The sequence below is a fragment of the Ctenopharyngodon idella genome, chromosome 3 (genome assembly GCF_019924925.1).
Source record: "Ctenopharyngodon idella isolate HZGC_01 chromosome 3, HZGC01, whole genome shotgun sequence".
NCBI lineage: Eukaryota > Metazoa > Chordata > Actinopteri > Cypriniformes > Xenocyprididae > Ctenopharyngodon > Ctenopharyngodon idella.
In genome coordinates, this window is record NC_067222.1 from 52,054,886 (window position 1) to 52,081,158 (window position 26,273).

The following is a 26,273-nucleotide window of genomic DNA, read 5'->3' on the forward strand; positions in this document are numbered from 1 at the left end:
CTTTAACCATATTCCAAAAGTTAGCAACCCCAGGGCATTCCCAAATCATTTGTAATACAAGTTCCCCTGTACAATTAGGATCAGGTTTAAGCTTCATACTATACAGTTTACGTGGAGTCATATAAGTCCAATGAATAAAATTAAAATGGTCCTAGAAGCATGCATTACCATAACCCAGACACTGTCCCAATCAAAACTGGGGGAAAGGTCCGAAATATCTGTCCGCCAGGAAGAGTAAACAAAAAGAGGTGAGTCATTGAAAATCTTTCTGCCAACATTGTTAACCGAAAGCACATGCCAATGTTTTAAAATGATGTTTTTTATTTCAGCACTGTTGGAACTAATAATCGAAATCTTGTGTATTACACAGAATTGTTAATAATACACAAGATTTAGATCGTCAAGCTGAGATGTTATACAATCAATTTATTCAAAGACAATATCCAAAAAGATGGTTGGTTTTGGCTTTGGAAAGAACACGTTCTTTTGATCCTTCAGCGAAGAAGACACAATGATGCTTCTCGTATCATTTGTTGCACCACATTTAGTTCCAACAGTGCAGGTGCTGTCGGTTTACAACGTTGACAGAAATATTTTCAATGACTCACCCTTTTGTTTACTCTAGAGGATGAACTATTAGAGACCGTCTGGTACGCGCAGACTGTGGTGCGGCTGCAGATGGACGGGTCAAGCCTCTGGAAGGTCCTAGAGGTTTTTTTCCATGTAGGCACTGTTATTCTTGTTGTAATTCCAAAAGGGTTAATACATTTGTCAGTTTTGCTACAAAAAGACAACATAAAATAACTTGTTTTATTGCTTGTAGTTCTACCAATGTAATTTATCTTTTGACCTGTCTATGTGGGCTTCAGTACATCGTCAAAACAAACAGACAAATATCGCACTCGAATTAATGAACATCGCAGCTCTATTTGTAAAATCTCCAGTAGCCAGACATTTTAAAGATGCTAATTGTCCAGTCCACACTTTATCTGTTTGTGGCATTGAGAGAATTCATGTGTCTTGCAGGTATTCCAACACTGATCAAAGATTACTACAATGTGAAAGCCGGTGGATTTTTCAAGTTATAACTGAACATCTTTTTGGGCCTCTCTTGCTTTCTATAGAGACTTTTGTCCATTTGCACTGCCTATTGTATTGTAATGCCTATGTGTGTGTGTTTTTTTTTCTTTCAGTATTGTTTGTATCTTTGCTCTACCCATGGTCTACCCAAATTGTTGAACCACTGGTATACCTGAGGGTGCTGTGTTTCTCATTGCGTCATTCAGTGGAAGAAGTGCCAACTTTATCCAGTTTATTTTGTATCCGGAAATTTCACTGAAGCAGCCAAATATAGTTAAAGTGATAGTTCACCCAAAAATGAAAATTCTGTCATCATTTACTCCCCCTCAAGTTGTTCCAAACATGTATAAATTTCTTAGTTCTGCTGTACTCAAAGGAAGATATTTGGAAGAATGTTTGGAACCAATCAGATCTCACCCACCATTGACTACCATAGTAGGGGGGAAAAATACTATGGCAGTCAATGGTGGGCGAGATCTGCTTGGGCATGGAGTTCACCAGAGCTTCACAGGTTTCCACTGGAGTCCTCTTCCACTCCTCCATGACGACGTCACGGAGTTGGTGGATGTTAGAGACCTTGCGCTCCTCCACCTTCTGTTTGAGGATGCCCCACAGATGCTCAATAGGGTTTAGGTCTGGAGACATGCTTGGCCAGTCCATCACCTTTAACCTTAGCTTCTTCAGCAAGGCAGTGGTCGTCTTGGAGGTGTGTTTGGGGTCGTTATCATGTTGGAATACTGCCCTGCAGCCCAGTCTCCGAAGGGAGGGGATCATGCTCTGCTCATTCATGGTTCCTTCAATGAACTGTAGCTCCCCAGTGCCGGCAGCACTCATGCAGCCCCAGACCATGACACTCCCACCACCATGCTTGACTGTAGGCAAGACACACTTGTCTTTGTACTCCTCACCTGGTTGCCGCCACACACGCTTGACACCATCTGAACCAAATAAGTTTATCTTGGTCTCATCAGACCACAGGACATGGTTCCAGTAATCCATGTCCTTAGTCTGCTTGTCTTCAGCAAACTGTTTGCGGGCTTTCTTGTGCATCATCTTTAGAAGACGACAGTCATGCAGACCAGTTTGATGCAGTGTGCGGCGTATGGTCTGAGCACTGACAGGCTGACCCCCCACCCCTTCAACCTCTGCAGCAATGCTGGCAGCACTCGTACGTCTATTTCCCAAACACAACCTCCGGATATGATGCTGAGCACATGCACTCAACATGTGTCGCCCCGCCCCATCGTCCAGACTGCACTCTGGGGTACTACAAGTCACTTGATTTCAGCAGTTTGATACATGATCCGAATCACCGATTTGATTAGCAAAGCTTCATGAAGCAGTGTTTTATAATAGATATTGTTAAAAAAAATCGTTATTTTGTTTTTTTTGCCGCACAAAAATTATTCCCGTCGCTTTATAATATTAAAGTAGAACCACTGTACTCACATGAACTGATTTGTTTTAGTACCTTTTTGGATCTTCAGAGAGGAAGTACCATTGCTGTGAATGCAGGCCTCACTGAGCCATCGGATTTCATCAAAAATATCTTAATTTGTGTTCTGGTGTAGAACGACATGAGGGTGAGTAATTAATGACAGAATTTTCATTTTTGGGTGAACTAACCCTGCTCTAACAGAAAAAGCTGAACAACTAAATCTAAAATGTGCTTCACAATCACCTCTTGATGAAGCTCTTGTTTGTCTCAAGTTCTTTCAGGGGTGCTTTTACAATCAACAACACCTGTGAAATATAACAGAATTATCAAAAGTAAAAAAAAAAAGTACTTTTTAACTATATGACAATGGTGATCTTTATTTGGTTTCTTGTCAATTATTTTAAAATATTTAAAATTATTGCTGTATTCTTACCTATTTATCTGAATGCCTGTAATCAAGCAAAACAGCTCAGACGATTTACAATGCGTTGTTTTGAACATATGAACAGTTGCAGTTTATGCATTTAAACTTTTATTACCTTTTCGAACTAATCCATTAAGCAGTTGCGATTTGAGGAGCGTGCACTAATATTTTCAGTTCCACTCTTCTGCGCGTGAAGGACACGCCCGCAAAGTGGAAGCAAATCCTCCAGGAACTGAACTGTAACACACACATTTGACTCAAAACTGCTGCGCTGAGCTGATTCAGTCATCGGATTCTTTCTTCAACATTCTTTCTTTCAACATTTTGACAAGATCATTCAGAAAGTCATTTTCATCTGATTTACTGAGTCGATCGCTGAGGATTTATAAAAGCAGTAAGAATTGTTTCCTGTTTACTTTCACTTCAGTTTCACGCGTTCAGTTTCATATGAATTATATTTTATTTCCCATTAGCACATTTAACAATCGCAATGCTTTACTATTATTCTTCTAAGCATGTGTGTTTACGATATTACTGTTACACAACTACATAAAATCGGGGTTATGTTGAAACAGACACACTTTACAGGAAATATAATGTGCAGTAAAGCTGGTTTGTTCTCACAGAGTGTCAGTATGGTGAACTGCTGTGGTCTCGTGTCTGAGAAAAACCAGCCAGGTATAAACTCTTCTCTTCCTCTTTATCATTACAGGTTTATCTGTTTATTGCGTATAAATTACATATCTTCTGAAGAGAGTGTTGAGGGGGGTGTGTGTGTTGTGTGCAATCTTCTGTTGAGATTAATCTGTATGTTTCTCTCAGTTCCTCTGAAGAGCATCTCAGTGGAGCTGCAGGTTAAGGATCACGTGGTCTCCGTCAGCTCCAGCCTGCAGTATGTCAATGAGGAGGAGCGCCCGCTGGAGGCCGTGTTCGTCTTCCCGCTGCCCGCCGATGCCGCCGTCTGCCACTTCAGTGCCAAGATCGGAGAGCAGGAGATTGTGGCAGAGCTGCAAGACAAACAGAGCGTGAGTCTTGCCGTTTTAAATTAAGTAAATGGCTGTACAAGTAATTTCAACTTAAATAATATTAAAACTGAATCTCATATCACTTATAAAAATAATTTTATGCAATTTCAACTTTCTTTTAAAAACATGTTGCCATGAATTATTGATATAATTATTTACAGTGCATGAAAAAACAAAACAAAATAAAATGGCTTGTCCTTTCCCTGACAGCAACATAGTGTCGGCCCAGATCCGGCCCACATCTGGTCCGTGTGTAATCCACATGACTTGGGTAAAGTTGGTTTTATATTCGCACATTCGGACTAAAAACGTTCTAATAATGTGCAATAAAGTAAATGTTTGCAAATTCTAAACAGCGACATGATATTTACAACCAACGATTGTAACCCTACTACATTTTTCACAATCGATCAAAATGGGCAAGTATTATTTTAATGGCATACTTACTTGCGAACGTCCACTGAATGTCCAATGTAGTGTACAAAGTTATTGTAGCCTATGCAGAAGTCTGAATGTGCGAATATAAAACCAAATTTACTCAAGTATCCACATGTACCAGATGTGGGCCGGATCTGGGCCACACTATGTTGCTGTCTGGGTTGTTTATCAAGCATGTCAGTTTAAACATTATATGTTTAGAATTTTTGAACTATAGGGATTGAGAAAATGTTTGTGCTTACCTTTACATGTCCTCCTATTAGTCTGAGTAGACAGGACTTCTGGTTAAAAATTAACTCACCTTAATCAAGTGTCAGTTAAAGGAATCACCCCGATTCATTGCTAGACTTGGTTTCCTGTAGCAGTACAGTTTGGATTTTCTTTTTAGGCTTTTTAAAGTTTCAGCTTATTGAAATTTGCATCACCATTTTCAAATTCAACTCCACAAATGCGCAATTTCGTACAAGTTTTAGAACCTTGTGTCGTAAAGATAACATTGTTGATGGGACTAACAGAAACTGATGAATCATAAAGTTTCATTTTGACAAGCATTATGATGAGATGCACCTATAGGGAGACGGGAAACTAGGAAATCGCCTGCAGTTGACCATGAAAACTTGCAACTACTTGTTCATTTAACTTAAATCTTTTTAAATAATTAAAGTTATAGTGTGATAAGATGTTTACTATAATTATTGTTGTTTATAGACCCTTTTCACAGGCTGTGATGACCCGTTTTAACAGTCATCAGTATCTTAAATAATGCAAAGTTTTTTATATTTTCTTTTTTTTTTTTTAAAACGTAGGTAAATTTATAATAATATACTTAGTATTATATTATCTCTTCATCAAATTACAAAAATCTAGTTAACGCTGCTGTGAGGGTGTTTCTAATACAGCAGCTATGGGAGTGATGGTAAAAATGACATCTTTCTGTCTTCTGACTATCAATCTTTCTCTATTATTCTCCTATTTATGAAAGTTGTGAAAACACTATTGTGTAGTTTTTCTTTTGCTATTTGAGCAAATGGAAACACAAAAAATATATTTAATGTATTCTCTCATTCACCGCTATTGAATTTTACCCCACTATGACGACTTTCGCTTCTGACAAACCCGGAAATGTGAAAAGGGTCTATTAACTTATTTCATACATTTATTTGGAGAGTAGTCAGGAACTTACCGCGCAAATGAGGTGCGTATCCAAAAATATCCAAATAGTGAATCATTCCAAAAGAGTCCGCACCCTCCACCAAAGAAGCAAAAACATCAAATGCGAGACAAAAACAAAACTTTTACTGAAAAAAAAGAGAGCAAACGTTTCGGTCACATGTGAACTTTGTCAATGGCAAACTTACAATAGGCTTGTTGGAGATGCATCGATCGATCAGCGCATGACATCAGAGTACTGCGAGAGCATGCCTGCAAAGTATTCAAGATATCTTAATATCCTTCTAGATTCTCATTCTTAATAAACTTTCCTTTTGCTTTTACTAAAGTTTCCTACATTTGGTTTGTGACCATTGAAAATGGGTAAAATTCAACAATTTGAACATGGAGTCACACTGGGGTCCCAATATCTACGGGGCCTTAAAAATAAAGACTCCAGAAGAAAAGTTTATTAAGAATGAGAATCTAGAAGGATATTAAGATATCTTGAATACTTTAACAGGCATGACAACTTTAGAAAAAGAATATTTATGGCACTCAGACAGGTATGTTCTGCATTTCAGGTGATAGAACAAAAAAAGAGATACATTTCTAGTTTTAACATTATATTTTCTTCAGATACTCCTCTTTAAAAGAAAAAAGTATCATCTGTAAAGTGACCCACATTTGGTTTTTGACCACTGAAAATGTGTACATTTTACCAAATTTACTCATGGAGCCGCATTAAGATCTTCATATCTCTGGGATTGAACCATCGAGGGCCTTTAAAATGAAGATACCAAAAGGAAAGTTTGTTAAGAACCAGAATCTAACCAGAATCTATATGTGTTTGTCTCTTGCAGGCGCGGGATCAGTATGATGACGCTGTGAGTTCGGGTCAGCAGGCGTTTCTGCTGGAAGAGAGCGATGAGAGTTCGGATGTGTTCAAACTGAGTGTCGGGTGTTTGTCTCCGGGTCAGAACGCCGTCATCACTATCGTCTATGTGATGGAGCTCAGCGTTCAGGCCGACCACGCCCTGCGCTTCTGTCTGCCGGCCGTACTCAACCCCAGATACACACCCGCAGGTGCAGTTCACCTGACTTCAGCAAACACACACACCAATGAACACAATTATTATCGAGTTTGAAAAATCAAAAAAATCCACACAGAAATTGGAAACCGGCTTAAGACGCAATTTTCATGCCTTTCCCGCACTGACCTGATTGTCTCTCGTGTGGATTGATATTAAGGTCTGTTTGCACTTTCTAGTTTTAGAAAAGATTTTTCTGAAACAAGTGATACAATAATCAGCAGGTCTTTCTGCGCCGATTGAAATCGATGTTTAGGAATATCTGGTATTTTTTGTGCAAAATAAATAGAACGTATTGTCAATAAAATAATTAATTTCAGCATTTCTCTTGTTATAAATGAATATTTACCTGTTTTCGTCATTTTTATGACTATGACTACTTTGGCGCTCTTAATCTCATAATTAGATAATGCGACTTTAGCTGGGGTTTCACTGGTGGGGTCACATAAAGTGTAATTTATTCCTGTGATCAAAGCTGAATTTTCAGCATCATTACTCCAGTCTTCAGTGTCACATGATCCTTCAGAAATCATTCTAATATGTAACAGTATCTCTGTTTGTCCGTGTGATTCTCTCAGCTTCAGCCGCTGGTGTTCCAGAAGTTTCCTCAGCATGTGTTATTCCCTACACACTGTCTCTGAGTGTCGAAGTGAGATCTTCAGACCGCATCTCCAGACTGGAGTCCAGCTGCCCTCTGGATCCTCTGGTGTTCCTTGACGCACAACACACTCACGCCACGGTACTGTGAGTGTGTGAATGAATGTGTGTGTGAGTGTGTACAGTTTTCATGCGTTTGCATCAGTTTCCAGAAGCCTGTATTGTTGTGTGCAGGTGAATCTGAGTGCTGGTCACCGGTTCGATAAGGACGTTGAGCTGCTTCTGTACTATGAGAATACCCATCAGCCCACTGCTGTCGTGGAGGCCGGAGCGGCCGCGGCTCAGCCAGGTAGAGGTTTCTGTTTGTACATGAATTCAGTATGCTGTAAATATACCTCTACCTCCTGAGACCCAATTTTTTATTTTTTTTGTAAATTTCTCTTTTTTTTTCATCATTAGATTTTTTTGGAGTATAAGAAATGGTGGAAGAAAAAAAAAATCTTATTTAGAGGACACCAAGACTCTATAACCAAAACAATGTTTTTATATTACATTTTTACATTCTCTATATTAGTTTATATTTTGCATTTTGTATGTACTGTATACTAGCGCCTGCATTTAATAGGCATTGAAATGTAAATCAGGGTTTTCAGGACTTCGACAGCTCCAGGAAACTTCTCAACTATGGTTTGAAAGATATTAGAGAATGATTTGATATACTATTTGACTTTACACGATATGTGTAAAAAATGGGGTTTCCTATTATTTACAATGTATCTATTCATTGTCAATGTGTTCTTTGGGCAACATGTAATGAAAAAAGAAGTAGCTACAAAAATGAGAGTAGCAACATTTTCATAATATCTCATTTCATAGAAATATTGATATATAATTTCTTCCCTATTCACTTATTGTATGCTTATCAGGCATTTAAGGGACACATAATAAGTCCTGGTGTCCTTTACACTGGACATGTATGAAAGTGATGCATGTCTCATAACAGAAAGTCGATTCTGATTTGAAACCCCACTAAAGTTGTCTTGAGATGTTAATTTATGATCAACAATATGAAAATTAGTCAGATTTAAATGAAATATCATTACAAAATATCATATTCCCATAAGAGTGCTGAATTTAGTCATTCAGTCAGTGTCAGTCATATTTAATTCTTTAACTTTAAATTTCCAGCTTTCTTTGTTTTCACCGATATACAGTAGGGGGTGCTATTACACATCTTCTGAAAGTGTACAGAATCTCCTGATCAAAACAGGAAGAAGCAGAAACGAGATAGCATCATATGCATATGTAAAATAATGCGACCACCAACATTGAACAGCATATAAATCAAAACTGCCTAATGTTACTGAATGAAATGTTAACCCAGGATGAGCTGTAGGACTGTGGAGCGTTGGGGGTGTTGATGGACTCCATCTACTCCATCTGTGTTTTGATCATCGTTCTGAATCAGATATGAATGTAGTCTTTGACAAAAACATGATTTTTCTCAGCTTTTTGCTTAAAATGTTGCCCCGTCTCTGTTTCAGGGTCTCTGATGGGCGACCCGGTGCTCATGATCAGTTTGTACCCAGAGTTCCCTGCGGACGTGATGTCATCATTGGCATCTCGAGGCGAGTTTGTTTTTGTGGTTGACAGATCCGGCAGTATGGACTGCGTGATGCATCATGGGAAAGATGCACAGATGCGCATCCAAAGTGCAAGAGTAAGATTTAGGATTTCAGATTTGACATTTATTGAGATGTATTGAATCACTGTACTCACTACACATGCGTCTCTACTGTACTCACTGTACATGCGTCTCTACTGTACTCACTGTACATGCGTCTCTACTGTACTCACTGTACATGCGTCTCTACTGTACTCACTGTACATGCGTCTCTACTGTACTCGCTGTACATGTCTCTCTACTGTACTCGCTACACATGCGTCTCTACTGTACTCACTGTACATGCGTCTCTACTGTGCTCACTGTACATGCGTCTCTATTGTACTCACTGTACATGCGTCTCTACTGTACTCACTGTACATGTGTCTCTATTGTACTCACTGTACATGCGTCTCTACTGTACTCACTACACATGCGTCTCTACTGTACTCACTGTACATGTGTCTCTATTGTACTCACTGTACATGCGTCTCTACTGTACTCACTACACATGCGTCTCTACTGTACTCACTGTACATGCGTCTCTACTGTACTCACTGTACATGCGTCTCTATTGTACTCACTGTACATGCGTCTCTACTGTACTCACTACACATGCGTCTCTACTGTACTCACTACACATGCGTCTCTACTGTACTCGCTGTACATGTGTCTCTACTGTACTCACTGTACATGTGTCTCTATTGTACTCACTGTACATGCGTCTCTACTGTACTCACTACACATGCGTCTCTACTGTACTCACTGTACATGCGTCTCTACTGTACTCACTACACGTGTCTATTGTACTCACTGTACATGTCTCTCTACTGTACTCACTGTACATGCGTCTCTACTGTACTCGCTGTACATCTCTACTGTACTCACTACACATGTCTTTACTGTACTCACCGTACATGCGCCTCTACTGTACTCACCGTACATGTGTCTCTACTGTACTCGCTGTACATGTCTCTCTACTGTACTCGCTGTACATGTCTCTTTACTGTACTCACTGTACATGCGTCTCTACTGTACTCGCTGTACATCTCTACTGTACATATCTCTACTGTACTCACTGCACATGTCTTTACTGTACTCACCGCACATGCGCCTCTACTGTACTCACCGTACATGCGCCTCTACTGTACTCACCGTACATGCGTCTCTACTGTACTCGCTGTACATGTCTCTCTACTGTACTCGCTGTACATGTCTCTCTACTGTACATGCGTCTCTACTGTACTCGCTGTACATCTCTACTGTACATATCTCTACTGTACTCACTGTACATGTCTCTCTACTGTACTCACTACACATGCGTCTCTACTGTACTCACTGTACATGCGTCTCTACTGTACTCACTGTACATGTCTCTATTGTACTCACTGTACATGCGTCTCTACTGTACTCACTACACATGCGTCTCTACTGTACTCACTGTACATGTGTCTCTATTGTACTCACTGTACATGCGTCTCTACTGTACTCACTACACATGCGTCTCTACTGTACTCACTGTACATGCGTCTCTACTGTACTCACTGTACATGTGTCTCTATTGTACTCACTGTACATGCGTCTCTACTGTACTCACTACACATGCGTCTCTACTGTACTCACTACACATGCGTCTCTACTGTACTCGCTGTACATGTGTCTCTACTGTACTCACTGTACATGTGTCTCTACTGTACTCACTGTACATGCGTCTCTACTGTACTCACTGTACATGTGTCTCTATTGTACTCACTGTACATGCGTCTCTACTGTACTCGCTGTACGTCTCTCTACTGTACTCGCTGTACATGTCTCTCTACTGTACATGCGTCTCTACTGTACTCGCTGTACATCTCTACTGTACATATCTCTACTGTACTCACTGCACATGTCTTTACTGTACTCACCGCACATGCGCCTCTACTGTACTCACCGTACATGCGTCTCTACTGTACTCGCCGTACATGTCTCTCTACTGTACTCGCTGTACATGCGTCTCTACTGTACTCTGTACATGCGTCTCTACTGTACTCACTGTACATGGCTCTACTGTACTTGCTGTACATGCGTCTCTACTGTACTCGCTGTACATGTGTCTCTACTGTACTCACTGTACATGGCTCTACTGTACTTGCTGTACATGCGTCTCTACTGTACTCACTGTACATGTCTCTTTAGGACACGTTGCTGCTGCTTCTGAAGAGTCTTCCCATGGGATGCTACTTCAACATCTATGGATTCGGCTCTCACTTTGAGTCCTTCTTCCCGTCAGTAATCAGATGTTAGTTGTTCTTCATGAATGATCTCATGTATTTTAGCAGTGGTTTTGTGAGAGTCTGTGGTGTGTGTCATTGCAGTCAGAGTGTTGTGTACAGCGAGGACACGATGGGAGAGGCTCTAAATAGAGTAAAGAACATGAAGGCAGACATGGGCGGCACTGAGATCCTTCAGCCTCTGAAACACATCTACAGTCAGCCCTGTTACCCAGATCACCCCCGACAGGTACAGCCAAACTTACTAATTATTCAACACCAGGGCTCAACGCTAAGGATTTTTTCTACTGGCCCAGGTCAAAATTTTACTTGCCCTGCCAAAACTTTCACTGGCCCACAATAAAAAAAATAATAAAGTAAGAGAAAAGAAAATGGGCCTATAAAATAAGCCTAGTTATTGTTTTCGTTGTTTAGGATACATGTAACCTTATTAAATAAGTTTACAACACCAAAAGCTGCTAGATTAACTCACTTAAATTTTAAATATTCTTAGACAAGTAAACAGTAAGTAATTGCACAAATAAATACAACAGATTAAACATAAATGAAATAAACGGTGCTTTTCAGGTTTTTATGTAGGCTTAAACAGGAGATTTTCAGGTACAGAAATTATCTAATGTATAATATATAACTATAGATTAAACTTTATTAAAGTTAATTAGTCAGGAGTAGATACAGATGCATAATGTTTTGAAATGTTGAAAATATAAAATGTTAATAGAATTTATAAAATGAAAAGATAATTTAAATGTGAAATTAAACCCGCCAGGAGGTAGCAGCATATCCCTGTTAATGAGCAAGTCATTGAGATTCAACCGATTCATTCAAATGGCCGATTCATTCAGGAAGTGATGCTCAGAGACACAAAACAATTCTGTGGACTTAGTTTGGAATAGAGCGAGCGAAACCAGCGATTTGGTGTCTAAAATGTAAGTCACTTAATATAAACTGCTTGTTTATTAAACTTGTATAAGATACTCTTTTATAAAATCAATATCACGTTTGTAATCATGCTTATATTTGGATAAAAATGGCGCTCTTCGTATAATATTGGTTAACTATATTAAATTATATAAATATAAAAGACAAATAGGGGCATTTTTGCCCCATATCTTGAATTCTTGGGCCATTCTAAATTTATTTTAGACTAAATAACGCAGTGAAATCGTACACGCGCACTAGTCTAACCTTCTAGACTACGTCACGTAGTGTATGCGTGCACTCGATGGGTGTGTTTTTGTTTGTTTTTTGTAAAGCGAGGGACATACTTCATAATGTCAGATCATTAAATCAACAATTACAATATCATAGACGATATATATCGCACACCCTACAGCACTGGCCTGATCGGGCAAGTGACAGGTCAGTCAACTGTCCTGAGCGTCGTTCATACTGGCCCCGGGCCATCAGGCAGTCCTTATTGTCGAGCCCTGAACACTATTTCTTTGTAACATCGGTGAGGTGTTTTTCTGAGCCTGACACTGATTCTCTCTCAGCTGTTCATCTTCACTGATGGAGAGGTGTGGAACACTAAAGAGGTGCTGGACCTGGTGAAAAGTCACGTTAACTCTCACAGGTGGGCGTACATGTCTCACTTGTCCTCATTTACTGATATCACTGCGCTTCACTTCAGGTTTAGTAGTTCATGTCAGACGGTCATGTGTCTTCAGGTGTTTCTCCTTCGGGATCGGTGAGGGTGCGAGTACGGCTCTCATCACAGGAATGGCCAGAGAAGGTTCTGGTCACGCTCAGTTCATCACAGGCACTGACCGCATGCAGCCCAAAGTAAGATCTGCTGTGGACAGAATCAGTACAAGAGGTTTAGGGTTTTTATTCACCACCGCTCTTGTCCTTCTCTGTCAGGTGATGCAGTCGCTCAGGTTTGCTCTTCAACCGGTCGTGGATAGTATCTCTGTGGATTGGTCCGTTCCTGAGGGCGTTACGGTGGAAATGCTGTCCCCACCCATCAATACACTGTTCCAGGGTCAGAGGGCGCTCATCTACGCTCAGCTGAAAGGACAGGTCAAAGCTTTTTAATGGTTTACTTTAAAAGGCTTTTGGAGACCAGAGCCACAGTTTAAACCAAGGGCTTTTTTAACAAGGGTAAAGTATGACATGTCAATCAGTTTTGTGTGGCTCTGTGATTAAGAAAAATTGCTGCGCTGCCTGACAGCTTGTCCTAACCCAGATGTGACACAACACTGGCCCCTTGTAAGAAAGTAGCTGTGTAAAATCATCAAATGCTCATGCTACTTTCTGTTTCTCTCCCTTGTCATAGAGTTCAGGAACGGCAGAAGGAGCAGTAACTTTGAAATACAAGCTGAAAGATAAACCAGTGACTAACCAGCTCCAGTTTGCTCTTAAACCAACCGAAGACACAGGGTATTACACACACTTATACACACACACAGACTTCTTATGCACTATCAAAACATTAAACTCTCTTTACTACTTTCTCTTTACTCATTTCTTCCACTTTACAACTAGTAAATAACAACAAATGAACGTCTCATGTTGAAAGTTACTGTACAACTTACTGAAATTCATCATGTCTCATATAATTGATCAACCAGTGTTTCAACCACGGAAAGCTGGAGTAAAATGTCACATAATGTTACATTTACCTCAGGAAAGCCATTTAATGACCATAGCATGTTAGTTAGTGCCACCATATGACGTCACTAGCCTCCAGGCTGTATATTTGACAGGTGTGTGCTTGTTGCAGACGGACGATTCACCGGCTGGCGGCCCGGTCTGTGATCCGTTCTCTGGAGCTGGAAATGCGGGCTGGAAGAGCAGAAGCGGAGGCCATCCGGAGCAGGATCGTGGAGCTCAGTGTTCAGGCAGGAGTGAGCAGCGTTCATACAGCCTTCATCGGTGTCAATAAAGACGGCAAACAGACCATCACAGGGCCGCTGCTGCAGAGGAGAGTGCCAGTACGGAGTGAGTTCACAGATTTCTGTGTGTGTGTTTAGAGCAGAACAGTCCAGATCCCAGGGAACCACTGTCCTTGGATCATGTGTGCCTTGATAACCAATCACATTACACCCTTGATATCACTGAATTTCATTCAGAGTTGTGCGATAGCCAATCACAGTTTTCATATACCATAGAAATGAATGAGAAGTGCCGTAAACTGAATCATACTATTTCCCACAAAAGCAGTTTATTCAGCATAGTAAAGCCTCTCCTCCATTGACATCCATTAGAAAATATTGCATGGAGGCTTGCCTTGAAGTAGCTTTGCTAGAAACTTCCAGATGTGTGAACTAAATTCTCTTCGGGATCAGGACTCTTTAGAAGTCTTTATATCACATAATAATTTAATATCAGTGTGCTCACATCATCAACATGTGATATTAAATTCTTTATTAGAGATGGCCCGAATGTCTGTAGGGGGTGGCGGTGGAGGTGGCGGTAGGAGAATACACGGTAAGAAATAATACACACTGTTCTTTCTTTTTAAGGGATTAGTTCACTTTCAAATGAAAATTAGCCCAAGCTTTACTCACCCTAAAGCCATCCTAGGTGTATATGACTTTCTTCTTTCTGATGAACAATCAGAGAAATATTAATAAATATCCTGATGCATCTGAGCTTTATAATGGTAGTGAGAGATACCAGTGAGAATGAGCTGAAGAAAGTGTCTCCATCCATCATAAACCTGTGCTCCACATGGCTCTGGGGGTTAATAACGGCCTTCTGAAGCGAAGCGATGCGTTTGTGTAAAAAATAAATAATCCAATATTTAACAAGTTAAAAATACCTAGTATCCACCAGACCGCCTTCCGTATTCAAATTTTCATTTTAAAAGTGTACTAATCCTTTAAACTCTTATGTGGGTCAGTCAAACTCAAGTGGTCCAGTGGATTTTTAATTTTCTTATTTTTTTGAGCGCTGACCTCTATTTATTGGTAATGCAAAACTACATTTTTATTGATTTGTGTTTTTTTTCCTGGTTTAACCACAGTGGCTGTCTTTGTGTCACAGCACACAACATTTTGTTTGTTCAATAAAAATAAAATGAAAAACCCCACATTTTGGGGTTGAATGAAAAAAAACATCTTGCAGCATCATTTTGGTTAAAACAACCAGATTTAATGCAATTTCAGTTGAATTTTTACCCTGACATTCACACAGCACACTACTTACTGCAGGGCTGTTGAGGCCACACCCCCTGCATGCACTGTGCGTTCCCCCAGTCCATAACATACACATCTGATCAAAAATACAGAAAAAAAACTGTAATATTGTGAAATATAACTACAATTTAAAATAATGGTTTTCTATTTTAATATACATTAAAATATAATTTATTTCTGTGATCAAAGCTGAATTTTCAGCATCAATTTTTTTTCCTTTTTTTTTTTTTTTTGAAAGAAGTTAATACTTTTTATTCAGCAAGGATGTGTGAAACTGATAAAAAGTGATATTGTTAGAAAAGATTTCTATTTTGAATAAATGCTGTTTTAGCTTTTTATTCATCAATGAATTCTGAAAAAAGTATTACAGGTTCCAAAAAAATATTAAGCACAGCTGTTTCCAACATTGACAATAACTGAGTGTCAAATCAGCATATTAGAATGATTTTTAAAGGATCATGTGACACTGAAATAAATAACACATAACAATTGCTGCAATAAAAATATTTATTTTACATATTTACTAAATTAGAATTGAATGCGAAAAAGAAATTTCATAGATAATTTCAAGATCATTTCAATATCAACAAAATGTTTATATTCATGTTTGTATATGATACATTTTATATAAATATTATACATTTATATAAATTTCCTATTTAATTCCCATAAATTCCCGTTAATTCCCATAAATTCCTGTTAAGTTTGCAAATTGGAATATTTCCAAAATTCCCCAGGTTAAGTTTCCGGAAATTTACCTGGAAACTTTCCACCCCTTTGCAACCCTAGTCACATTACATTTACCTCAAGAAAGCCATTTAATGAACAAAGCATGTTAGTTAGCTAGAAAAATTATAGAGCTGATTATATTTTGCTGAATATATGCACTATTTTACATATTTATTTTATTTTTACTCATATCATTAAAAATATTATAATGTTATTATTATAAAAAAAATGCATTATATTTGAGTTGTTCATTTTAAGCTTTAATAACAATACCAGCTGACAGGGCTCCCTGTATGTTTACAGCATTAGTTGAGAGATTTGGACCTTATATTTATCAAAATGAATAAAGATCTGAATCAAATCGTAAGCTTATGAATTGAAATTGTGAAATTTGTGTCAAGCTCTAATAAAAACAGTAGCCCTACCAGTCATTGTACCATGTAAACATTGTAACATTAATGAAATTAATGAACTTAATGAAATTCTACCAAATGTTTTGACCATCACAATACACTTATTGTGATTCAAGGATATATTTTTTAACATGTTTTGATGTACTTGAGTGTAGAGGTCGACCAATATGGGTTTTTCTCTGGCCGATGCCGATATTTAGAAATCAGGGCATCCGATGGCCGATATATGATGCCGATTTTTTTTCGGCCGATATATTTGGACGATTTTCTTTTTTTCCCCCTTCATCTCATAAAATGTAATGGTTATGTAATAAGAAGTTATACAGAAAATTGCTTAAATTAAACATTTATTGAACAACACAAACCTCTCCAATCAGTGCACTAAAAATTATTTATACGTTAAATATTAAATACACAAAACAGGTAATCAAAAATCTAGACTGTCAAATTAACTTAGTAGTAGCCTAATTCATGGTAATAATAATACATGGCTCAACTTTTTAAGCACCTTCCCAAACTATTCTGAAGCATGCTTCTATACTGTAAGTCAAATAGCCATAATCTAAGTGATAACAAAAATAAGAGTTCACCCATTTTTGCACAGCCTGCTGCTCATAACTGCATCGAGTGCACTGGCCACGAGCGATGACGTCGTGAAGGCTATGTGTCGGACCCACAGACACATTTAATGAGGAAAGTTAACATGCACGTTTTAGCCAGAAGTTTAGTCTGAATTGCACGTTTCTACTTTCACATGCAAATGACTTGTTCCACTTATGATAAAAATGCTCGCCATCAATTCTAGTAGGCTACAACGTAATTACTCTTTCAAAAACGGTCTGTTTTCCCCTGCCATCGTTAGTTGAAGCTGTGTGTCAACAAGGCACGGCTGCAGAGTGTGAGTTGCTCCATCTCACACGCAGCCTCAGAGGGAGAGAAATTCTCCAGTAACGTACAGAAACAGAATTGATAACGTCAGAGTTTATCTATACAATGCAGGCTTGTATAATAATTTAGCCGCTGGGCTCGTTACCAGGTTTTGGTACCCGTGCCTACCTGTAGCCTAAACTACAGCTGGTTAAAGGCTCGCACACCCCGTCCGCGTGCAGGACGATCCGTGTGTACAACAGGCGATGTGTGAGTGACTTGAGAGCTTCAAAACAGCAGTCCACTAAATCCATTTTTCCGCGCTCACGGCCAAAGGAGTATACTTTGAAAGGCTCACGTGCTCAACTGTGCACGAGATGCAGTGGAACGCGGAAAATGAAGTATAACTGGTCCTTTATGCAGGTGGAATGGCAATCGCGCCTGCCTATTAATCGGCCTAATTTGCAGCACAATCGGCCGATGCCGATTAAAAAATGCCAAAAATCGGCCCGATATATTGGCCGGCCGATCAATTGGTAGACCTCTACTTGAGTGATCTGGTTTGGTCCCAAACAGCAACGACCATCCTGATCTCAAATATTGGGCCTTATTTATCTCAAGAAAGGAAAAAATGATCTTACTCCAAAAACACCATTAACCTCGTAATTGCAAACATTTACAATAATTTATGTTTATATTAAATACAGGTAAATAAAACGATAACATTTACAAACATTATAAACACCTAGGCTAATTTCTTCTCACTCCGCAACAAATTCTTTAAAGTTAACGGACAGAACGAGAAATAAAAATAAGTAGCCATAAATAAAATAAAACACAAATTAGTCTATAATGGCAATCATTATAAACAACATACAAAAATTAAGCTAAAATTAATTTATTTAAAGCGAAACTGAAACAGCATTATGTCACAGCTCTTCAGTTAGTTTCATTTTCATGGACTTACAGTTTGTTATTTTCAGTCACGTGTTCCTTTGTTCAGTTTCCCGCCACTCGTTTGTCTCCTTGGTTACTGTCATTATGAGATCTGTGTTTATTATCTCGTTTGTGTTTGCTTTAAGTTGAACCCTCACAGTCACTCTTTGTCCGGTCACCATCGTTAATGCTAGTGTTGTGTTTGCTCGTCTGCCTTTTGTATTCTTTGCTCGTGTAGATTATTAAGGTCATTTTGAACCTGATTTTCATCCTCCTGTTGACAGACAAACCTGTTGTCTGTCAATAAACACCATTCATCGTTATCTCCTGTGTTCTCTGAGTATCTGTCCGTGACAGAAGACCGGACCTACTAAAAAGGAAGATGAGCTGCATTGCAATGGATTTGTGGGAGTTCGCGGGACAAATCGTGGCAGTGGCACAATCCAGCAACGATCTATTAACCTTCACCAGAGAATTCTGTTGTCTTGTTCAAGACAGTTCCTTGGATGACACGACCATCAAGGCATTGTACAGGATTACTCCCCAATCTAGATGGGCTGGACTGGAGAGAGGCGATCGACATATGTTTGGAGAGCTTTCCAACCGCACGAGATCCTCATCCTAAGATGGCCGCCATTCAGAACACCCGTTCCAAGATGGCTACCACTCCTGTATCCTCTTGTTTAAGAGGTTTAAGCCTCTTGGTCTACTCCAAAGTCTTCTCCAGCCCCTGAATCTGCTCCATTGTCTTCTACAGCCCGAGTTCGCTCCAGTGTCGCCTTTAGCCCCCGACCAGAGTCCAGTGATGGCTCCAGCCCCCGACCGGAGTCCAGTGATGGCTCCAGCCCCCGACCGGAGTCCAGTGATGGCTCCAGCCCCAGACCGGAGTCCAGAGATGGCTCCAGCCCCCGACCGGAATCCAGAGATGGCTCCAGCCCCCGACCGGAGTCCAGTGATGGCTCCAGCCCCCGACCGGAGTCCAGTGATGGCTCCAGCCCCCGACCGGAGTCCAGTGATGGCTCCAGCCCCAGACCAGAGTCCAGAGATGGCTCCAGCCCCCGACCGGAGTCCAGCCCCCAGCCCCCCAGTGATGGCTCCAGCCCCCGATCAGAGTCCAGAGATGGCTCCAGCCCCCGACCGGAGTCCAGTGATGGCTCCAGCCCCCGACAGGAGTCCAGAGATGGCTCCAGGCCCCCGACCGGAGTCCAGAGATGGCTCCAGCCCCCGACCGGAGTCCAGCCCCCAGCCCCCCAGTGATGGCTCCAGCCCCCGACTGGAGTCCAGCCCCCAGCCCCCCAGAGATGGCTCCAGCCCCCGACCGGAGTCCAGCCCCCAGCCCCCCAGTGATGGCTCCAGCCCCCGACCAGAATCCAGAGATGGCTCCAGCCCCCGACCAGAGGGCCTATCCTTTTCCTCTCCTACATCTCCTGGTACTTGCCCGTCTCCATTCTCCAGCGTCTACTCCTTGTCTTTGTGCTCCATTGTCTTCGTGTGAGAACTTACCTTTAAGTGTGTGTGCTTCCATCCATCTTCCATCCATCCACGATATCATCACCTGTAAGACAAAGACTGCTTTCAGTAACTCATCATCATCCAATACATCTAAATATCTTGTTTACTTACCTGCATTCCTGCTTAAACCTGCTGTCTGTCAATAAACACCATTCATCTCCTGTGTTCTCTGAGTCCTTGACGCAAAGGTTTTTTTTTAATTTTGTTAAAGTGAAATATATTTTGTGTAGTCCTATATATTTGAACCCTTATAGGCTACTTAATTTCATTTTTTTCTCGGTTCACAGAAGCGCTGCTGGTGCGTGATGAGTTTATGCTGTTATTTGTGGATAAAGCTAAATAAAGCCCTGGAAATGTGTCACAGAGACTAATCTATTCTAATTTATTTTAATTTGACATTGTATTCTTAATGGTTAGTCACCGATTAATGAGCTTCGGTTGTCAGTCAGAAAAATAATCTAAATAAACAAAATTCTCTCATAACAATTCTCCACCAGACATACAATGCTGTTCACGCTTACTCAAAAACTTAAGTACACGAGCTGAGACTTGACGTGAGATTTAATCTTTGCCACCGCTTGCGTCCATATTGATAATTACCAAGTTTTGCGTGGAAAACACAAGTAGTCCGGGCCACACATAAACTTGTGAATGATGCTCTGTATGTTCCTGGAAAACGTCAGTTGCATGGTCAGCGTTGGTCACAGCGACATTTAATTGCCATTTTTGATCCGGCAATTATTCATTTACAAATTAAGCACTGATGAGGCCCTTTGAATTTTCTGTAAATGCTCATATAATAAGATGTGTTGTGTGCTGTGACACAAAGACAGCCACGTGTTTTTTCAGTACCAATGCATAAAGGTAATCGCTCAAAAACAACAACAACAACAAAAAAACAGGAAAATTAAGAAGGGTCACACAACCAACTTTGCAGTTTTTGGAGCGAGTGGATTTTGATTTTGTTTTGTGTGTTTTTAGTGTCTGTTATTTTTATACATGTGCTTTTCTCTCTATTCTCAGCAGTGGCGGCTCCCATGGCTAAATGTGGAATGCTTAAAAGTAATACAACAGACAACCCACAAACACTTCACTCAACTTGTGCTGTCTTTTTCTCCATATCTGAATTTAACTGTTTGAATGATTGTTTTAGCATTTATGCCCTTATCAGTTTCTCTCTGTATTCTTAAAAGGGGCAGCTCCCAAGATGTCTCATTCTGGTGGGCGTAGTATTTGGACAGAACCAACAGGTACTTCACTCAACTTGTATTGGTCTTTTTTGAATATGTCTTTATATCTAATTGTCTTTTTCTCTATATCTGAATGTCACTATTTGAATGATTGTTTTGCAAAGACAGCTCCTCAAATGGCATTTAATTCTCTATATTGTGTGAAACAAGATATACTTCACTAAGCTTTTCTTTTTCTTTTTTATATGAATCTAATTGTCATTTTCTGAATGTCACTCTTTGGTTGGTTTTGGCATATCTCCAGACTGCAGAATCATGGTTGAATGTGATTCTGTGTCACATGTGGATAAATCAACACATCCAGCTCAGATTCAGAAAACAACTAAAAAAATTATCACAATATAATGTTTCATATTGATCGGTCTCGATAATTATTGAAAAAATTTCAGTAGAAAAAAAAATGTTTGAATTTAACCAATGCATTTCTAATTAAGGCACACAACAAATAATTTTAAAACAAAGCAAAAAAAAATGTAAACAAATCTTTCTTATATTTTATATGAAGATTAAATAAATAAGTGTTACAGAAACTTAAAGCTGCACACTTCTGGATAAATAGAGAAACCTTTTTGTTTGTTTCAAACTGAGATCACAATTCTGAATGACAACTAAATGAAATAACATGTAATTTACTAGAGGTTCTGACAAAAAAATTAATTGTATTAAATATTAAATATATTTGAATTATCTAAAAAAAAAAAGTCTGTTTGGATGTATGATTCAATGACTCGCCCAGAAATACACTTGTTTCATTACTGGATGAATCAGTGTATTTGAAAGAATCTGTTAAAATACATTTTTTAACAGTCATTTGTCGCCACCTGGTGGTGAAACAATGTAATCGATAAATTTATATCTGAACTATAAACTTTTATCTCAGTACTTCTGTGATCATTTGAATATTTGCAACAGAATAAATATACTGTGTGGTTGAAAACACTGCAGCTGTTTATACCGACATGATAACTGCTCTCTCAAGACGAACTTTGAAGTAGATCAACTGTAAGACGCAAGGAAACTATGAAACTGCCACACTGACAAGCTGACATGTCCTTTTTTTCTTCACAATCTCCTCGTCGCAAGCAGGTACAGCACTCATTTTCATGTGTTTGTGTGTTGTGATTTTACCTGGCGATTGCGCAACTGAACTCCACAGCAACTTGTTTGCGTGTCACTCGAAGCGCGTCTGTTTGGGACGGGGAGCTTGAGAGTTGTTCATGCAACCGAACTTCATGTCTGTTTACATTTTAATGCATTTAAGTGAAACTATATCGAGAGCTATATCGAACATTTTTTCTATCGTTATCGATTAAGACTTACCGTCGATAAATATCGATACCGTTTTATCGCCCAGGCCTCAGTAACACTGGGTTTGAGTGATTGTCTGGGGCTGCTGTGCTGTTGGCGATTAACAACAAACTCTTGTTTGTATTCACTCTTGTGTACTGTACATTCATTTTTTGTGCTACCTTGTATGACTCCCCAAATCACAGAGATGCTGATTCACATGGGACTAATATTATCACAGGACCTCGGTGTTTGGTGAAATAGGGTAGGTCATTTGTGGGGGCATTTTTACTTTACAAATCAAAGACATGGCCGATTCACACGGGATTAAGATCACAGACAACCTCCGCAATTATTACAAATGACTAGAGGTCCCCAGATAATACTAATCCCGTGCACATAGGGATAATTAATATATCAGACCATGCTCCTATAATGTTGAGTAAATGTTTCACTTTTGAAAAGTCATGAAATTTTGCCAATGGGCTTTTTTTTTGGAGACGTATAGCACTAATGATGTGAGCGTATCTCTCCTTTGGGAAACAGGGAAAGCCTTCCTTAGGGGAAGTATAATATCTTATGCGTCTGCTAAGAAATGTGCAGCTTTAGAGAGACAGTTGAATTTGCAGTCTAAATTAGAGGAACTTGATAGGAAATTTAAAATAACTCCTAGTAAAATGCTGCATAGAGAGCTGATAGCCACTAGATCGGCACTTGACCAGCTGTTAACTCAAGAGCAGAATCTGCTTTATTTTATGCAAGACAAAGACTTTACGAATCGGGAAATAACAAAACACTTATAAGCTCAACACTTGCAAGAAAAGTTTGGGTTGCCTTCCCAGCATTTATTTGGTTTTCATCAAATTAGACATTTTATTGAGAAAACTCTGTGTATAGAGTTAGATTTATTTTTGAAGCATTCTTCCAATTAAAGGAATACTATTTATAAGGTTTATACTCTGCTAGTTTCAAATTCAGGAAAAAATTCACAATTATTGTTATCAGGGTGATAGAAGGGCTTTGGGCAGGTACAGGAGGATGAGAGATGGTTGAATGTTATGCGGATTATGAAGCGTGTACTGCTGTGTAATAAGGCACAAGGAACAGTTAAAAATACTGCAATGTGTACATTGTGCTCCTTATGTACTTTCTAAGATTGACCCAAAATGTTTGCCTAAATGTAAAGTGGATATGGGTACATATTCCCAAATGTTTTGGTTATGTCCCTTGATAAGTCAGTTTTGAGATAATATTAACACAAAGCTTGACCATATACTGAACTGTTCTGTTGTCAAAGATCCTTGGTTTTTTATTCTGAGAATGAGTAAGGAGGACAGTGGATTATCCTTTTCACAGGCCAAGCTGGCAAGCAAAATATTATTTTTGGCTTGTAAACGTTTACTTGCGGTATGGATAAAAGATTAAGCCCTAACAGTGGTTCAAAGGTACACTCAAATTTTCTAAATTCTTCCTTTTGAACATCTTGGGGCTACAATTGAAGGGACTGAAGCTGAATTTTTGAATTTGTAGTAAATTAGCTCAAAATAAATATCATAATTAATCATAACTAGTTATAATTAATTATAAATATTTGGATCAGTTAAAAAAAATTAATGTAATAAAATTAATATTACAATCATTTAACCTGTTTGGCCAATGAACACTCAGTGTTAATTGCTTATTAATTCTAAGAAATGTGCATTTCCAGGTTATGGGAAATAACAGTACTACTCAGAGCCTGTAGTCAGGATCGGCATGAATAGGGACTCCAGTATATGAGCGTGAAACACGGACAACTTTACGTGTGACATGAACAAGACTTTATTAACTAGACTAAACACTTAACTAATTTAACTCTGAAGCAGAATACAGGAAAGCAAGAAGTTACAGCATTGTTTGAAATTCAGCAGATCATCAGCCTTGAGCAAACCATCAGTTTAGTTTTAACAGGCCCTTCTTTAAAAGGGGTAAGGATACTTACTGTATCAAATAATGAGACTAAGTTTGATACTTGCATGTCTCTCCAAGTTAAATTAAAACTGTCCTGATGCAATTTGTGGAGGCTCCCTTTGAATCTTTGCTGATATTGTCTTGATGAGAGAGAACCAGTTGGATTCAGAGGATCTTTGGTGAATGGAAGGTCTAGGCCGAAGCCTGGCACAAGCTTGGGGTTCCTTAGAAGCTTCTAGTTCAGCATCATCTTCACATCAGCGTTTTTCAATAAAGGAAAAAAGGGGACTGTGATCTTGTGTTCAGTGATTTTAAAGGGTGAGGGTGTCACACCCTCTTGAGGTGTCTGAGCCAATAAGGAGTTTTCCCTTCGGAGGGAAACTTTTACGAGTCTTTGTTCTCTAGCAAGATATTAGCATAAGACACTGGATTGGATGTTTGAGAGAAGAACCTTCTAGATTCTTATAACACTAATGTGTCACAGAGTTAATAACATGTAACATAAATTATCAAACAGGAAACGAAATTTGGAATCCGTAGATACCAAACATGCTACCCATGTTAACTATAAATTTGCAACTCTGAAACATTAATACCAAAATAGTTTTAAAGACAGAATTAATACATAGAATAAACCCTATAAAAGGAAAATCACAAGAGGGGAAAATTGGATACATGTGGTTTATTTGTCCTTCTCAGAAAGAATGAAGTCAGAGTCACAAGTTCTTGACTGGCACCTGTCCTGAAAACGAATCCTATCTGAATAAGGCTTCAGGCAGTTGTGCTGCGCTTCGTTGTAGGATTTCATGTCATTTTCTGCTTTAATGATAATCATACCAGAATTAATGCTGCTTTATGTGTCCAGCTTCCTTCTGCCTAAACTCTGTATGTATTGCAGCAGAACCTGAGCCCCAGACGGACCCTTTACTCCAGCTGGTCTCTCTTCAGAAGGCCTCGGGATGCTGGGAACTGAACGCCTCACTTGCTACCGTGTTTGGGAAGACGGAGAGTGAGGTGACCAATCACAGACCAGCACAGGTGGGGCATATGATGTCATATCCTCAGGTACATCATGATTGGTTCAGTGTGTGTGACATGTAGTTGTGTGTTCCAGGTGGACGGGTCAGTGTGGGCCACCGTTCTGGCTCTGATCTGGTTATACTCGTGTAGATCAGAAGACCAGGTTGAGTGGCAGTTTGTGGCCATGAAGGCAGCGTCATGGATCCGCTCTCAGAAACGTGAGACAACATTCATTTACCCTTCAATGCTTGATGCTGACAGAAAACAGCAGCGCTGTACATGTTCTTGTATGCTGTTGATTGAGTTTGGAGGTGTTTGTGTGTGTTTCAGCGGAGGGCCTGTCTCAGTGTGTGCGCGACGGGAACGTCCTGTTGGGAGGTCATGTGACTGAAAACACGTTGGGAATCTGAAGAATCTTGTGCTGTCAGAAATCAAATAACTCATTCTTTGTTTTTCTGCTATAAAATATAGTATGTTTTAAAGAATAAAACTGACAGATTTGTATCAGATTTAGTATATGATAGCTATTGTGTCTGTCATAAATTCATGTTATTACTCTAAATACAATTCTAAATATATAATCATAAATTGTGAGTGATCATGAATCCATTATTTCGCTGTGTGTTGTAGTGAGCAGACTGTGTCAGTGTGACTTTATTAAAGTCTTTCTTCACTAGTTATAATTATCTGACATTTAGAAATCCATTTAATGCATTACAGATTAAATCTGAATATTGTGAGCTTGGGTAAACTTTACTCCAGCTGTCTGTCTGCATCACAGAAAGAGGATAAAGCGGTCTGTGGCGGTTCTTGTAAAAAGTCTTGTTACCTGTAGCCACATATAAGTAAGGGATGATAACAGTGTTTCAAGTTTATTTTACTTCTAAAGTACATTTAACAACAGAAGTGCAGTACACGTAGGGTCATAAAACAACAGCAAAGGGACAAAAAACAACTCTCAAGCTAATTTAAAGGCCCACTGAAGAGCG

At 39.3% G+C, this 26,273-nt stretch overlaps 1 protein-coding gene across 7 annotated transcripts; it reads left to right on the forward strand.

Moving 5' to 3' along the window:
• Nucleotides 1–3,137: 3,137 nt before the first annotated feature.
• Nucleotides 3,138–25,878, forward strand: LOC127508766 (von Willebrand factor A domain-containing protein 5A-like). 7 transcript variants are annotated; one of them, XM_051887127.1, is made up of 20 exons: nucleotides 3,139–3,336; nucleotides 3,569–3,620; nucleotides 3,765–3,967; nucleotides 6,418–6,640; nucleotides 7,224–7,384; nucleotides 7,477–7,591; nucleotides 8,787–8,962; nucleotides 11,084–11,172; nucleotides 11,263–11,407; nucleotides 12,675–12,754; nucleotides 12,849–12,963; nucleotides 13,042–13,200; nucleotides 13,457–13,560; nucleotides 13,904–14,121; nucleotides 14,554–14,610; nucleotides 20,801–20,839; nucleotides 20,971–21,027; nucleotides 25,166–25,302; nucleotides 25,379–25,502; nucleotides 25,615–25,878. In XM_051887127.1, the coding sequence occupies exons 2-20, from the start codon at nucleotides 3,578–3,580 to the stop codon at nucleotides 25,692–25,694; spliced, it is 2,325 nt and encodes a 774-aa protein (XP_051743087.1). In that variant the 5' UTR covers nucleotides 3,139–3,336; nucleotides 3,569–3,577; the 3' UTR covers nucleotides 25,695–25,878. The 7 variants fall into 7 exon arrangements, with proteins under 7 accessions (XP_051743091.1, XP_051743087.1, XP_051743088.1 ...); XM_051887128.1 differs by having other exon boundaries at nucleotides 20,804–20,839; XM_051887125.1 differs by having other exon boundaries at nucleotides 3,140–3,336; nucleotides 25,163–25,302.
• The last annotated feature ends 395 nt before the right edge of the window (nucleotides 25,879–26,273 follow it).